Here is a 16458-nt window from a genome sequence, read left to right as displayed (position 1 = left end):
TGGCAGTGCTGCAAAAATTCACAGAAAATCCTTTTCTTCCCCTGAATTAGTTTATTCCATAAAATGGAGATGGTCCATAGTCTTTTCACACACAATAAGATGTGGCCTGACTTGTGGCACTGATGAAGGTCCATGAGAACATTGGCACATCCCACCTTATGGGACTTCTCTTATTACCTGCAGTCTCAAAAACCACTGTTTCAAATTGACTTGATTATTGGGGTTTTGTTCCTTTGAGCAGTCCACAGGTGCTCATAGGAAAATTGCCCCTTTTTTTTGTTTGTTTGTTTGCTGGGTTTTGAGGAGTGCTGGATAACACTTAAAATGGCATTATTTTACAGCATAATATTTATGCCATTTAAGAACTCCCCACCTTAAGGTATTATTTAAGTCTCTGTTTAACTTACATGTGAAGTTCATCACAGGTTTAAGCGGTGTCTTCAGGGCTAGGGTCAGGTAAGAGCTCAGCTATACAGCCATTTATCACCATGCTGTATTCACAGGGATATGCAGCTGTGGTACCAGCTGAGAACTGAAGAACTAGAGCACATGCAAGCTGCCTACTTCGGTTTTAAGGGAAGAAACAATAACAACAACAACAAGAAACTCAGGAATAAGTCTGTGCTGGCCGACGTGGCTCACGGGGCGTACGACAACCAAGGCTTCTACAGGTAAGGCTGGTGAAATGGGGGGCCTTTGAACGAGTTTGTGGAGCAAATTTTACAAAGAGGATTCCTTGGAAACGCCTTTTAAAAGGAGGCCCCTGAAAGGACGTGATGCCAGAGGGTGGTCAGGGCTTGTCCTTGAACTTGCCCGTTGTGTGGGGAAAAGGTGAGACAGCAGAGGATTGAGGGCGACCTCCCCTCTCGCAGCTGCTTCCTTCCCCAGCAGTGCCTGGCTGAGCCTGGTCTGCAGGGGAGTTTGCATCAGATTAGCTGGAGAGAGGTTTTTAATTGGCTTTGTTAAATTGATGCTAAACTGCAGCAGGGAAGTCCCTGCTCTGTGGTGGTCGGCGGGATCAAAGTGCTCCTTTCCCAAGGAGCAGAGGCAGCCCAGGACACCAGGGGCTGTGGGCAGCTCAAGGTGAGCACCAAGCACTGCTGTTCACCCCACAGTGGGCAGGAAAGCTCCCCTGAGAACTGGTTATCAGGGGCTGCAGGGCAAGCACAACAGGATCCTCATCCCCAAGGCAACGAGAATTCCAGTGTGGGAAGCCTGACCCTGGGATAGCCCAAAGACCTGTCCCTGCTGGAAGAAAGTACATCACGTACTGTGGCTGTGTGGATGGTGAGTGCAGGTGCTCTTTGTGCTAGTTCAGGATCAGCTCTGAGTGTGTCCAGGTGTCTTACACTGACTGTGGTGGTGCCAACAGAAGAAAAACAGAAAAATGAGTACGTGTTAAAATCTAATCACTGTTTTGCTCACGCTGTTTGATAACACACACCCTTGTGTCTTTTACATCCTCTGGGTTCTGTTTTCTCATGGTGTATGATAATATACAGCACAGTCCTTGTTTGCTTTTAATTCACTGCTCAACTGTACAGCCTTTCTGTGCAGCAGTATCAGTGATTTCTAGTGCCTACCTGCAGAGAACAATCTTATACAAATTACAAACCTGCTTCTGTGCCACAGTGCAGCTGGAAATCGTGTTCAAAGGGAGTACTGCACAAAAGTCTGATGGCTGCTTAATCGATTTCTGGATTTGGGTGATTTCGGAAAGATGTATAAAGCTAATTAAGTGCTGCTTATAACCTAAAGAGTTTTCAGAAGACTCAAGATGCAATTTTTAATTTTGGGTAACTTCAGTCTGCTGTGATGTTAATGTTTCATGTGAGTGTCATCTGCTTTTAAAATAGCATGGATAAACTTCTAAAGGGCTGTAAGCAGAGGTGAGAGCTGTGGTGGAGCCTTGAGCTCCTTCTGGGTCCTCACCTTCATGGAGCAGAGGCTTGTGTGGACTGAATTCTGCACACCTTTTCTCATCTGAGGGTAGCAGGGAATATGCCATTGATCTGGATGAGCAGCTTCCCTGGGCCAGAAATCAAGGAGTTTATTATTTCTTTAGAAAACTGGAGGGTGTATAAACTTCGGTGGGGATGGCAGAGGCAGGAGGAGGAAAGCCTGGGAGCTCTGTTTTCCTGGGTAGAGCAATGCTGTGTGAAATCCTAGTGCTCATACCCGGCTCTCAGTGCAGGAGGTCAACGAGTGATCAAGGTCTGCTTTATCTCCAGCACGCAGAGGTGGTGGGATCCTGGCTAATCACCAGCCAGAGCTAAAACCAGCTAGGAGAGGAGGTGAATCAGTCTGTGCACCCCCAGCCACAAGTCTGGCTGTTTTGCACGTGGGGAGCGGGCGCTGCTTCTCATCAGAGATGGAAATGGCATTGGAAGTGACTCTGAGCGATGCTGTCCTAGAACTGCTCTTGGAACAGATGTGACCCTTCCTTATTGTTACCTTGTTCCCTTTCTCAACTCAAATAAGAGCTGTTTAATCAATGTCAGCTCAGACTTGACATGAGGAAGCATTTGTGCATTGAGAGGGTGGTCAGACCCTGGAACAGGCTTCTTGGAGAGGTGGTTGGTGTCCCAAACTGTCAGTGTTCAAGGGACATGTGTACAATGCCCTTAATAACGTGCTTTAATTTTTGGTTATTCCCAAAGGGGATAACAGCAGTTGGACTGGATGATCCTTGTGGGTCCCTTCCAACTGAAATATTTTCGTCTAGTCCAGTCTAGCCTAGCCTAGTCTGCTCTACTCTATCCTTCCCTACTCTGTTCCTTCCCTATCCTGTTCCTGTGTTAATGTTTCAGGCACTGGGAGGGATTGTGAAGAGCACCACTAGACCTCTGAGCTAATCAGCAAACCAGCCTGGGTTTCCTAGTCAGGAACTGTCCTGGGCAGCACAGGAGGTAAATTGTTCCCTCCCTGCCTCCTTGAGGGCTGCAGTGTGTGCTGCTCCCTGGGATCCAGCCATGGGAAGTGGCTCTGCAACCCACTTGGAAGAGGAGGCTGAGATGAGGGGTTCCCACGTCTGAGGAAGGAGTGGGTGGAGGCCTGACAGTTTCAGTCATTTTTACTTAAAGAAAACTGTTCTGCTGCTTCTTGTAGCACATAAAGTATCTGGAAGAGTAAAAACTCCTCCACCCTTGAAGAAAGACCCTCTTGAGCATATCTCAGCTTAGTTTTTGACTAGAAAAGAATGTAGGTCATGCTGCTTTTCAGACTTAATTGAAATAGATTTAGAGGTGAACATTTTGATTCACCACTTTAAGGTTCAGAATACTTTAAGAAGAGATAAAATAAAAAGCCAGTTCTTTCAGGCAGGTAAGGTATTTGTTATGGTTTACAGAGAAATTTAGGATTGAGGAACATCAGTTAAGGCAATGCCTTAGTATGCTGATGAGATAATTTTAGCTGCTAGGAGGTGACATGATGTGGATGCAGAATGCTGATGTGCAGAAGTTATAAATAATGGAGAAGCCCAGCTGTTTGACAGCAGAGGCTCCAGTGTGCTGTTTCTGGACCTGTCTGCCACAAAACAAGATCTTTTTTTCCCCTCATGTTGGAAGCATAAAACAAACATGATGAATATGTAGTTTTGCAGGGGAACATTGAATTTTAGTGGCAACTACACTAATTATAATGAGCCCCATTCTGGCTTCTTGGCTGCTTGAACAAGTTGCTTTAAAGTGCTGAGAAATATGTGTACAAATACCTGGGATCATTAACTACAGAGTGCAGTCACTGCTGATGCCTCCTCTTTCATTTGGATGCAAGGAATCACAGCGAGGATGAACATACCAATTTTTAGCAGACAGTCTTATATGCAGGAGCTGTAAGTATTTACAGCATATTTGCTCTTTTATAATATTTAAAGAGCTAAATAATATTAGTTGAGCAGGGACAGACAAGTTACAGATCACGGGGCTGCTGGGAGGGAGGTGTTTCCCCAGCGTTGCTTCTCAGAAGTTCAGAGCAGCCAGCAGAGATAGCAGGTTGGTCTGTGGTGCAGAGGTTTGAGCCAGATTAGCTGAAAAAAAGGGTCTGTGTCTATGGGAGGGAGATTAGCTGCAGCTCAGGGCCACGTAGTTAGAGGAGAACAATGTCCATGAACCTCCAGAGCAGCCCCCAGGAGGATTGCTGGGCAGGAGGGCTCGTTAGTGTGTTGGGAAAAGCCCTCACAGCCTGCAGGATGTACCATATATGTGGGATAGATGTTGGGTTTGAGTCAGTTCATTTCTGGTGAAGAGTAATACCTGACCCTGCAGTAATTCTTCTCTGGAATAATTGCTTGGGGCACCCACCACCTGAGATGAACAGTCCTCTTCCATCCCAGCAAGCAGCCACGTGGGAGAGCGTGGGTCAGGCAGCAGCCTGAGCAGGCAGGTTGTCCTCAGCCCCGTGACAGGCACAGGGTAAAATATCAGTGAAGAGAAACTTAAAGGCAGCTGTCCTTCCTCTGTGCCAGCTGCTGGTAATGTTTGAGAGATGGTGGTGAAGTCACTGAGACGTGATATTAAAGAAATGGGTGCCAAAAAGAAGAGTGGGGTCACCTTAATGCTGCGCTCTCCCACTGCTGTGGTTTAGCTGGAGCTGCTCCCCAGGTGAATGTGTTCCAGGGCTTCTCAGCCCTTTCAGTGACAGAGTTTTTTCCTAATAGCCAACCTAAGCCTCCCCAAAATTTACAGTTCCTAAAAACTGCCTTCTGGTTTTCTGCAAGCAGGCAAAGCTTCGCAGCAATCCAGTGCAACAGCCTCAGCAGAGCTGCTGCTCTGGGAAAGCAGCTTTGAAGTACAAGGTGAGGGAAATGCAAAGAAGCAATAGGGCTGATAAACACTATGAAGAATTAGCCTGTCCTGCTGGAATGTAGCTCAATTAAATTTCAAGCATCCATGCAGGGAGGGGTCTGTCTTGGGCTTGTTTGTGTGGTTTGTAGCATTTCTACTTGTTCTTTAAGTGCAAGCCATCAGTCCCCTAAAATACACAAGGAAATGCAAGTGTTCTGTAGCAGAAAGGGGAGCCTGAATCCAATTGCAACCACTGGAAGGTAAAATATGCACAATCCAGTGTAACACTGTGAGAGCAAACAGCAAACCCTTCTGGCATGAAGGGACATTTAAGAACCAGGCACTCCACTGTTGGAACCTATTTTTATATAAGCATGTGCAGAAGATAGCTCTCACAGGAGAAACACAGGTAGCCAGTGGAAAAAATGCTGAGGGAGCTCATTTCAGTGTGCATAAACTTCCTAATGATGGTAAGAAATAGCCACACCTTGGCTCTGTTGCTTTGCTCTTTCAGCATAACAGTGCTGTAACCTGTCCTGGAATAGATACTCCCTTGACTCAGAGATGTGCTGATTTTTTGTAAGGGAGAGGTGATGATCCAGCATTTTGCACACTTGGGGAGAACTGAATCCTGCTGTAGATTAACTCCTCTTCATCCCCTGCCAGCGAAGAAAAACACCAGAAAGAAATTAGCCCAGCTCAAAAATACATCTAAAAAGTATCAGAGAAATTTGGTGTGGGGTTTTTGGTTTTTGTTTTTTTTCTAGCGTGGAAGCATTTGGAAGAAGTTGTGCCTTCCAAATTTGGAATGTTTAGAGGTGAATTATTTTACACAGCTCTAGGCCAAGTTATAAAACATTCTCTATGAAGTGGTTGATCTGACTGCAGGAGCGAGTCAAATGGAAAAGCCCATGTCTCAGTAGGTTTTAAGTCCTCCTTTCAGCTATCCCCACAGCTGGAGCATATTATCCAGAAAAAAAATCTCTTCTGCAGAGAAGCAGGGTAGTGTGTTCTCCCACAGAAGATATTTTTAGTAGCTGAAATGTTTGTACCAGAGCCCTTTCTGACTACAAGATGCTTTACCAGTGTACCTGGCAAAAAAACACCAAATAAGGACAATCCAACAACAGAGAATTCCAAGTGAAAAGGTTTTGCAGAAAAACCCCAAGGCCAGATGCTCTTAGGAGAGGCAGCGTGGCATTTTTGGTCAGTCCAAGAAGTCATGGGCAAGGCTGGTGAGGTGAGCTCGTGGCTTTGACCTCTGCAGTAAAATTAAATGAGTTTTCTTTTCCTCTTTGACTTAGTGGCTATAATGGTGGAAATTTTCCACTATTTTGTGTAAGGACTTGTGAGGAAGGCACAAATCAGAAATGCATGTTGCTCTAAAAAATGCTGAGGTCTGCCCAGGCTTGCTGAGCTCAGCTGTGAGCCAAGGGACCTTGCAGAAGTGTGAACAGGATGAGATGGGACACCTGGCTACATTCCTGCCTTACCTGCTCTCCCTTTGAGGACACTTTCTCAGCTCCTTGCCCTCTGAACACCTAAATGAAGGATCTGATGCCCTTCCATTAGCAGGGTAGTGTGGTGTGGATTTAGTGAAAGGGGACAACACCTGGAGAACAAGCAAAGCTCGATGGAAAATGTCAGCAGAACAAGAAAAACGCACCAGGACACCTGGAATGACTGCAGGACCCCTCATCACTGCAGGGTTTAACACTGCACCACGAAAAGCACCCAGTGAAAGGGCTGCAAAGGGCAAATGACCTGTTTGATACAATTCTACAGAATTAATATGGTTCCCTACAGGAGATGTTTGATTGCGTGGCACCAAGGACTCCAGCATAGGAGAGGGGCAGATTTCCTTTCCCTGCTTTTCCCTGCGACTTGTCCAACCTTGAGCTTCTCTATTGATGAAGTTGTTGGTTTTTTTCTCCTGTTTTTCCTGTGCTCTGTGTTCCCCCCTGCCACCTCTCAGAGACTAAAATCTTCCCTGTACCTTTTGGCACGCGGGTTTCAAAGAAAGCTGAGACAGGGGAAGTGAGCTGTGGTTTCCCCTTGGGGCCCTGTCAGAAGGGGTAGGATAGCTGGTTTCTAAATTACTCCCATTTCTGAATTTCAGTCTTAATTGTCATCTCAAGAGCATGAAGGGGGTGTGTACAGCAACATGTGCTTTCAATAGAGTTGCTGTTATTGTTTTCATACTACTTTCATGATCACCCCAGGGTCTTGTACAAAGCCACCAGACATACAGGAACAAAAACAAAAAAAAATCCCTTCCCATCCTGCAGCATAAAATCAGTTTTCAGAGGCAGTGCCAGCACCGGGCACTCTGTGGCAGCCCCGCTGCTCTGTGTTCTCACATGTCTCGGGTGTCCTGTTAACAGCATTTTCCCTCCAGCAAGGAACAGCTCTCAAGCCACACAAAACAAAATTCTTGTGAATCCTCTAAGCCCCATTGATAAATGCTGTGATGGCCATTCTTCTCCCCAGATGGGAATGCCGAATTTATCTGTCAGATAAAGGCTGCCCTTCTCAACTGTACCGTGCACCCAGCCTGGCTGTGCAGCACCCAGCACCCTGGGGGGGTTTGCAGTGCCAGATAAAGGTACAGGGAGGGCTTCTAATCCTCTTACTGGGATGTTTTGGCTCTTAATCCTCTTACCAGGATGTTTTGGAGTAGCCCAGCTGGGCTACTGGACGTAAGGGAAGTTGAAGTGCTTGAAGAAACAGTCACACTTATTCAGGACAAAGTACAGAGCTCCCACGGATGAGAGAGCAAACTGCAGGCTGTGTCTGGCTGAAGACACGCACACAGAGCAGAGCCCACTGCCTGCACAGTTATCTGTCCCTTGGGGACACTGCAGCTCCTTTAATAGCTCTTCTGGTCATCTGCTGAGGTGGAACCCCAGCTTGGTGAGCTGGCTTCACTGCCCCTCTGATGGGGAGGGTTCGATGCATTGCAGGCAAGGGAGGGTGTCCACTGTTTCCTCATCCTATGCTTATAGAATCACAGAATCACAGAATGGTTTGGGTGGGAAAGGACCTTAAAAACCAGCTAGTTCCAACCCCTGCCATAGGCAGGGATACCTTCCACTAGCCCAGGTTGCTCCAAGCCCTGTCTAACCCTGAACACTCCCAGGGATGGGACAGCCACAGCTCCTCTGGGCAACCTGTGGTGGTGGAAGCCAATGGAAGTTTAATAGTTCCTGAAATGGCAGGAAGGGATTGCTAAGACACAAATACAGCTGTTCTCCAAGTGCAGTTTTAGCCAGTTTGGCTTCCTGAGTTGGTGGTGGACTGTGGGTTAATTACAGTGTTTCACAGCGTGAAGCTTTAGAGGGGACAACATCAGAGCAGGATGAATTCTGCCCAGGTGAACTGTATTTATTGCACCACAACCAGAATACCTAGATTTGAGCTACAAACCTGGCAGGGCAATTTGCAAAGGCTTTTTTTTTTTTTTGCAAAGGTAGTTTTGCTGGCCCATGCAAAACTTTATCCCAGTTCTTCTCAGTGTATACGCTGCTTTGATTTGATTTTTATTTTCATTTTTATTTTCCCCATTGATCACCACCTCAAGAAGATGGAACTGAGTTCCTTATACTGTAAAAAAATAACGAAATGCACAGCAGCAAGTATCTCAGAAGATTTCTTTTGGCAGTGAGGTGTGCAGCATTGCTCCATGTAGCTTCTGTTCCCTCATGGCAGCTCACAGGGCTGCTCAGACAGGTGTTCTGGTGCCCAACACAAAGATGCTTTAGGGCTTGTTGAGGCCCCAAGATTAAAAGGCACAGTTAAAACAGTGAGGTCAGTACAACATAGGTGAAGTTACCAGGCTGGTATTTTGAGAAATACATGAGTTTGTTGTTGTCTGAATTATAGGTGGGTGACATCTGCTTCTCTGAGGACCTCCTTGATGAGTATGTGCAGCCTACAGATGCTGATCCAGTGTCCTCTCACATCCAGTACAGCAGTGTTCTAAGATGCTTACACATTACCTGACTGTAGCTCATGCCCCAACTAGTTTTGCAACACAGCTTTCCAGGGAAGAGCAAGATTTAGTCTCCTTTACAGGACAGATGTATCTGCAGCAGACCTGCTCTGTACCAGGACAGCAAGACTTCAGTTGTTCGGGTTTATGTTCTGTTATTCCCCTGCAGTTCCTCTGTTTGTGCACATCTTGTGTGTGAGCATTTCTGCTGGTTTCTGCAGCTGATAAATGCAGAATGCAGCTTCTGTTTCCTGACCAGCTTTTCAGTCTGAAAGGGTAAGAGCATGGGTGTGGGTGTGCAGGCTGCTGCCTGCAGGGGCCACACCGAGGGTTCAGAGGAAGCTGGAGGAGTTGGCTCAGCTGCAGTGACTGTGGGGCAGGAACCCTCAGCCTTCCCCCTGCCTGCACGAGCTGCTGATGTTGTACAGAAGCCCCCCCAATCAGGCTGCAATAATTACCTGCATCTGGTGCACAGACCGTGTGTGTAAAGGCCACGGCATCTGTCAGCAAAGTTCAGGAACAAGCTGATCCCATCCCCACCATGCTGCTGAACGAAGGGGGTGTGGTTTACTGAGCATCTTTTCAGCAGCTCTGCCATCTCCATCTGCCACTGCTGCTGCTCTGCACCATCCGCTGCCCGGGGCGTTGATGTCTGGGGCAGTGGCCCGTGCTGGCTTCCCCCACAACTGGGCAAACCCTTCCTTCCTGGTGGGATAAATCAGTGACTGCCAGTGCTGCAAACACAGCCTGAGGTCCCTTCAGTACCAGGGCAGGCAGCCAAGGGCTACCATGAACCCTAATGCAACCACTGGCAGCTCTGCAAATAACACCTCAGATCCCACTGGGCACAGCTGGCTCCTGTGCTCCCAGCAGTGCTCCACTAACCAAGCAAGGATGTTCCTTCTGCACCAGGCCCAGCATTCAAGCCCTCTCAGTCACATTCTGCCAAGAGCATGGTGCTACATTGAAGCTGGGGACTCGTTTGATGGCAAACAAACAAAAAACATCTGCCCCAACGACAAAAAAACCCAACCTCTCAAGTCTTTTCAAGGTCTGCATCAGCTTTTACAAAGACATGACTATTTTCCCCACTGCTGCCAAGTGGTTTTGATGCTGGGAGAAGCAATTTGTTACGGTACAGTACAAGTAGTTTGTGAAATAAAAATAAAACCGCTTAGGAAGTTCTGTTTCCTCACCAGAATCGATGGAACAGAAATAACTTTTTCCTCTGTTGCTTGCAGGTTCCAGGAGGAGTGGACTCGGGATGTGGTGGCTCCTGGGTGCTGTAAAGGCAGTGATCAGGTGCTGAAGCAGAGCAGAGGTGCCCCTGGGCCGCAGGCTGTGCCCAGACACAACCCCACGGTGCAGACGGTGAATTCCATACACGTCGTTGAAGTCCACGGTCACAAGGACAGCTACAACAAACCAAGCTGCCACATCCCTGGATAGCTGCTGTCTGAGACACAACTGCTCCTCTGGACCAAAACGAAATCTGGATGGAAATACGTGCCTTAAAGACGACATGAGAGAGTTCGTTATTCGTATGAGTTTGAAAGTTTTCTATATTCCAAGATGGTTATTTGACAGAAGCGCTTCGAGGCCTGAGACAAATGAAACCAGGAATGTTGGGGCTGGCAGTCTGTAGCTGAGTTCTCTGCAGTTTGCTGTGCAGTGGGACCGTGGCAGAAGCACAGTGTCCTCCTGTACAGCTGGAGAGGTGGTACCAGGTTTGTATATTTGCCTCTTACAAAGTCGCTGATGATAATTACGCACCCGCCAGATTCCAGCCTCCTCCGCACCCTTGGGTTTTGTAAAGCATTCCAGAATGGAAAGTCCCTCATATTTTTACACAGTAGCGTGATAGAACCGCAATAAAATGTTGTTTTTAACGGAAGGCCCCGTTGTTTTGTGTCAGGAAGGTCTTTTTCTTTAATTCATCTGCTCTGCTTTGAGAGACCCTGTGAGACTGGCCCACCTCCAGGGCCACCAGCCCGTGGGAGAGGGGATGGCACGTGGAGAGATGGCCTGCCCTGCTGTGTCCCACCTTGCTCTGCGAGGGACCACAGCCCTGACCCCCTGGAGCTGCTGCAGGTGTCACAGTGTGGGAGCTGTGCAGCCTCCCTGCAGCTCAGGGGATCACTGCAGCATCCTGGTGAGAGCACTCAAAATAAAGGGCTGAGGGAGCTGCTGGAAACCTGCCTCTTTTCCTGTTACTAATCTATTCCTAGTGTGAGGGAAAAAAAAAAAAGGTGGTGTGTTTTCTTGTTTTGTCCATTCTGAATAGTTAAGTAACTGGTATGGCTCTTATTCTGCTGTTTATATGCACATAGGTGTACCTCCTGTAGTTATAGTATAGTTATTTTTGTTCAAGTTGAAGCCTTATTTATTCTGTCATCACTGTCTAATGGGTATTGTCACATCCCTCTCATGATGGAAACAGGACCTTATAGCAAATTCCAGTAATTGTCTCATGGCATATCCCCTTGTTACGAATCAGGTGTCCTCTTAAGACCTTCAGTTTTGGAGCTTCAGTTTTGAAATTCAAATTACTGTAGCTTTGCTGGCAGGCCTAGGAATGCCCTCTTCTATCCTGGCCACACTCTGCAGAGATCAAAAACACGTGCTGGAAATTCAGTAACATGGAAGTTGCAGCAAAAGACCCTTTTTCCTGCTGCTAATGAGCTCAGTTCTTCTGTGCAGTGCACCACGATGCACCCTGCAACACACTCCTTGGGATGAGCTGGAAAAAAGGATGTACTTCTCATCACTCTCTTCTCATTCTCTGCTCTGGAGCCAGGCTGGCAGAGCTGGGGGCATTCACCTTCATAAGAGAAGGCTCCAAGGAGACCTGAGAGCCCCTTCCAGGGCCTAAAGGGGCTCCAAGAGAGCTGGAGAGGGACTGGGGACATGGGATGGAGGGGCAGGACAAGGAGGAATGACTTCCCACTGCCAGAGGGCAGGGTGAGATGGGAGATTGGGAAGGAATTCTTGGCTGTGTGGGTGGTGAGGCCCTGGCACAGGTTGCCCAGAGAAGCTGTGGGGTGTCCAGTACTGACTCTGCAGATACAGGAGAAACTGGTGGAAGTTTACCTGGGAAAATACCAGAAACATCTTTAAAAATGGGTGATTTTTGTCTGATTCTCTGCTGGAGAAGTGTACAACCACCAGGAATCCAGACATCTATACCAGCAACAGCTTCATTTCTGAAGGTGGTGTGAAGTGGGGGGCATTTGCTTCTGACTGTAGCAGGGAAAAACTTGTTAAAAACCAAAAGGGACATTTGGGTGAATGTGAAAATATATGACATCATGTTTTTAAGAAAAGGAGAGCAGCAGAAAAAGGGAAATGGACTTCAAAAAGACAAATTGTGACATTCCCAAATAAAAAGTACAAAGGTCTTGTGGAGAAACAAGCTGTCATTAGCAGGGACTGATTAAAGGCACAGCAGACTTGGAAAAGACCTCAGAGATCATCGAGTCCAACCTGTGACAAACACCGTGATGTCAACTAGACCAGAGCATTGAGTGCCACGTCCAGTCTTTCCTTAAACTTCTCCAGGGACAGTGACTCCACCAGCTCCCTGGGCAGCCCATTCTAATATCTAATTCCCCTTTCTGTGTAGCATTATTTCTTCCTAATGTCCAACCTAAACCACTCCTAGCGCAGCTTAAGACCATGTCCCCTTGCCCTGTTGCTGGTTCCCTGGGAGCTCAACCTCCACCTGGCTCCACTCTCCAATCAGGGAATTGTGGAGGAGCCTCCTTTTCTCCAGGCTGAGCCTCCCCAGCTCCCTCAGCTGCTCCTCATCACACTTGTGCTCCAGACCCTTCCCCAGCTCCGTTCCCTCCTCTGGACACACTCTGGCCCCTCAGTGTCCTTCCTGAGGGGAGAGGCCCAGAACTGGACCCGGGACTCAAGATGTGAGTACTGATAGAGCTTCAGAAAACTCTGAAGGGACAAGGGAAGTATTAGAAAATGGGAAAGGGCAAACCTAACTTTAAGAAGGGGAGAAAAGAGAACCTCAAGAAGTGCCAGAACGAAGGCGCTTCTCTGATCCCCAGAAAGTGTAGGACAAATGATTTTAAACAATCCCTCTGCAAAGGTGGCACATCTCAACCTAGGATTTAAACAGAGTTGTATGCATGGGAGGGAATTGTTCTGTCCTACTGGCAATACCATGCTTGAGGTACACGTGTGAAGGGTGGCTCAGATATCCTTGATCCTGCCTCTCTGCATCTGCTTTGAATTTCTTTTCTCTTCCCCTTCTCTGTGATTATGTTAACTGGATTTCATAAATTAGCTCCCCGGTGTTTTAATTTTACCATGTGGCTTTAGAATGCAGTAATAGGGCTGCAAGGAAATAAATTCCCTTGTTGGGATGTCTGGGTCAGCACACCAGGTGAGCAGGGAGCCTGTTCTACATATGAGGCCAAGCTGAGATGTTGGATGGGAGAAAGAACACCCTTGAGATGACATGGGAAGCACCAGAGAAGGCAGGTCAATTCACTGTGCCTTGTCTCAGAGCACTGGCTCACTGTCATCTATTTGGGCACAAGAAGCAGCAAAGTTACACCAAGATAAGGAAGCAACACCCAAACTGTTTGTACAAGATTTGTGGCTCGGCTCCCTCTGGGACTGTGCTTAGTTCTGATGGCTGCACCCCCTGGAGTCAGCCTTATTGCTCATGCAAACATGATTTATTGTCAGAAGGGAAATAAGTGCTGTGCAGGAAGGAGATGAAAGCAGCTGAGAATATAAAATAGACTTTTAGAACCTCGTATTTATTACATTAACCCTTAAATGTTTCCCAGCCAGTGGTTGCAATTGGATTCAGGCTCCCCTTTCTGCTACAGAACACTTGCATTTCCTTGTGTATTTTAGGGGACTGATGGCTTGCACGTAAAGAACAAGTAGAAATGCTACAAACCACACAAACAAGCCCAAGACAGACCCCTCCCTGCATGGATGCTTCAAATTTAATTGAGCTACATTCCAGCAGGACAGGCTAATTCTTCACAGTGTTTATCAGCCCTATTGCTTCTTTGCATTTCCCTCACCTTGTACTTCAAAGCTGCTTTCCCAGAGCAGCAGCTCTGCTGAGGCTGTTGCACTGGATTGCTGCGAAGCTTTGCCTGCTTGCAGAAAACCAGAAGGCAGTTTTTAGGAACTGTAAATTTTGGGGAGGCTTAGGTTGGCTATTAGGAAAAAACCTCTTCACTGAAAGGGTTGAGAAGCCCTGAAAGAGGCTGTTTGAACACACCATCCCCGGGAGTGTTCAAAAAAATGTGTGGATGTGGCACTTGAGGACATGGTTTAGTGGTGAATATGGTGGTGATGTTGGGATAATGGTTGGATGGTGACCTTACCTGCCCTTTGCAACCTTAATGATGATATGATTCTACAATCTTACGTGGAATACCAAACAGGGAATGGTTTCTAAGGCAGCTGGCATGCTCTAGAGGGTATCTGATCCTACTTTCTTGAGAATTCATTCTTTGCCACACAGGAAACCCCTGCAGCAGTAAATCCCTTGAGATCTGTGGGATGTCAGAGCTCAGTGTTGCCAGGACCTGTGAGTTTTGTCGCAAGTCTCATGATATTTCTCATTTTCTTAATCCACAAATGGTAGATTTGGATGGTTATGTGGAAAACACAGCTTCTATTTAAAAATCAGTGTCTCATGCTTGTATTTGAATGGAGAAGTCTCAGTCATGAAGTGTCAAACAACAGAAAAAGCACATCTCTAAAGTTTCTTTGATGGTAATGACATGGTTTAGGGGAAGCCTAACTCATGATTCACAAATAATTGAAGCTGTCCAATGTATGTATGACCTATCTTCTGTGGTTGAAAGAAAGAGAAATATTACATCTTGATCTGGATGGAACAGTGAAGCTTGGAAGGAACACCAGAGTATCTACCACAGAGTTAAGATTGCTTTCATGGAGCCTTCCACATGGATTTTTGGCCATGCAGGCTTTCTCCTGGACCCCTGCCCTTTGAGCATTAACCTGGGAGTCTCTAAAGATGCTGTTTCCTCAGCACACTCTGCTGCTGTCAGTCCAACTTTGGGTTATGGGGTAGTACTGGTAAAAGTTTCTGAGAAGCCCAAGACCCAGAAAAGAAGCAGAACTGTGAACATGACAAACAACCTGTAGGATGTGGCCAATACCACTGGTCTGAAACAACAGAACACAGGAAAGCAGGAACTCTCTGGTTACACCAGACATCAGCTGAGCAAGATCTAAGTGACTGATGGTTTGGGGTGGAGAAGATGCAGACATCTCTAACAAGTTTGTTTCCAAAACATCTCAGTCATCAGTGATGCCCTGGAAGGAGAGGAACTAAATTAATCTGTTATCACTTATTGTCAGATGTAAAAGGCTTTTGCAACTAATTTTTTTTTTAATTTCACATGACTCAGCTTTTTAATAACTTTAATTAAATATGACATTTTAATAAACTCCTGCTGTGGGGTGGAGCAGTGCCTTTCCAATTTGGGATGTCATTTGCAGTTATACCTCATAATACAGGACTATGTGAAATCTTCTCAAATCCTATCTACCCCAAACTGATGTATGGAACCTCTCTTGTTTGTTCTCTCAGCAACATGAGCAGGTGACCTTTTCTACTTATTTTTAAGGACTATTTTGAAGAGAGAGGTGATTGACAGAGCCAGTGTTGAAAGGCTCTTGTATAATTATTCCACAAGCAATAGCCATTTCTGGTGTCACTGCAGCCCCAGCATATCAGCTGGTGGGAGCACTGCATAGTTCCCCAGCACACAGAGATGTTCCAAAAGCCAGACTCCATTCCTGGTAGCCAATGCTCCTGCAAAGATGGAAAGATGCTCTGCCACAGCAAGGCAGGGTAAGTTCACCTGGTGTCAAGCACCCTCTCCATCCTCCCTGGCCGGTGGGGCTCAGCTGAGGCCAGGAGCTGGCAGGGATGACTCTACGTGTGAGGACATGGAGACAAAATGTCTTTGTTCCCTTCCCAGAGCTCTGTGGCAGGTCAGTTTGCCAAATCTGTCAGCTGTTTATTTACACACCTATTTTCAGGGGAGGATGCTCAAACAGATTTATTTACTTCCTGCCTTCAAAGAATTCAATTGTTTGGGGATTTTTAAATAATTAGTTGAGTATTATTTTCCCCTGCCTAAGATTTGATTTGCACTTCACAAGGGATCAGATAAGGAGCCAAGTGTGGTATTGAACATGCTTGTGAAGCTGGTTCTTCATTATCCTGTGGACAACCCATCAGCCAACACAGTAACTTCTACAATGTTTATCAGGATTTATGATCAGTAGAGACAGGCTGATTCTATATGCTGATTTTTCCCTTTTGACAGGAACAAGAGGTACTCAATTTTTCCATTATCTGCATCATCTTGTCTTACTAATGCTGTTAAAATATCCAAGGATAGGGTGTCATACAGCAGAATTGGGGGGGGGGGGGGATTTAATTCTCCAGATAAATATGCAGGAAATTAAAACTGAGCAGGGATTTCCAGACCTGTGGGTGCTCCAGGCTATCGCAGAACCACAGAATCTCCTGAGTTGAAGGGAGCCACAAGGATCCTCAAGGCCAACTCCTGGCCCTGCACAGACCCCCCAACAATCCCACTCTGTCCCTGAGAGCATTTTCCAAACACTTCTTGAGCTCTGGCAGCCTTGGGACCG

General features: G+C 46.7%; 1 protein-coding gene across 2 annotated transcripts in view; it reads left to right on the top strand.

Moving 5' to 3' along the window:
* The window catches only part of SUSD3 (sushi domain containing 3), a 29117-nt gene extending 18445 nt beyond the window's left edge, over positions 1–10672 (top strand). For both annotated transcript variants that reach the window (XM_050330275.1, XM_050330274.1), the window contains exons 4-5: positions 504–671; positions 10020–10672. In XM_050330275.1, the coding sequence (XP_050186232.1) occupies positions 504–671; positions 10020–10227 (376 nt within the window). In that variant the 3' untranslated portion in view covers positions 10228–10672. The remainder of the gene's footprint in view (positions 1–503; positions 672–10019) is intronic.
* Positions 10673–16458: the final 5786 nt, after the last annotated feature.

The sequence above is a fragment of the Myiozetetes cayanensis genome, unplaced genomic scaffold, assembly GCF_022539395.1.
Source record: "Myiozetetes cayanensis isolate MyiCay16 unplaced genomic scaffold, myiCay2020 scf40, whole genome shotgun sequence".
Taxonomy (NCBI): domain Eukaryota; kingdom Metazoa; phylum Chordata; class Aves; order Passeriformes; family Tyrannidae; genus Myiozetetes; species Myiozetetes cayanensis.
This window is presented reverse-complemented; position numbering and strand designations above follow the sequence as displayed.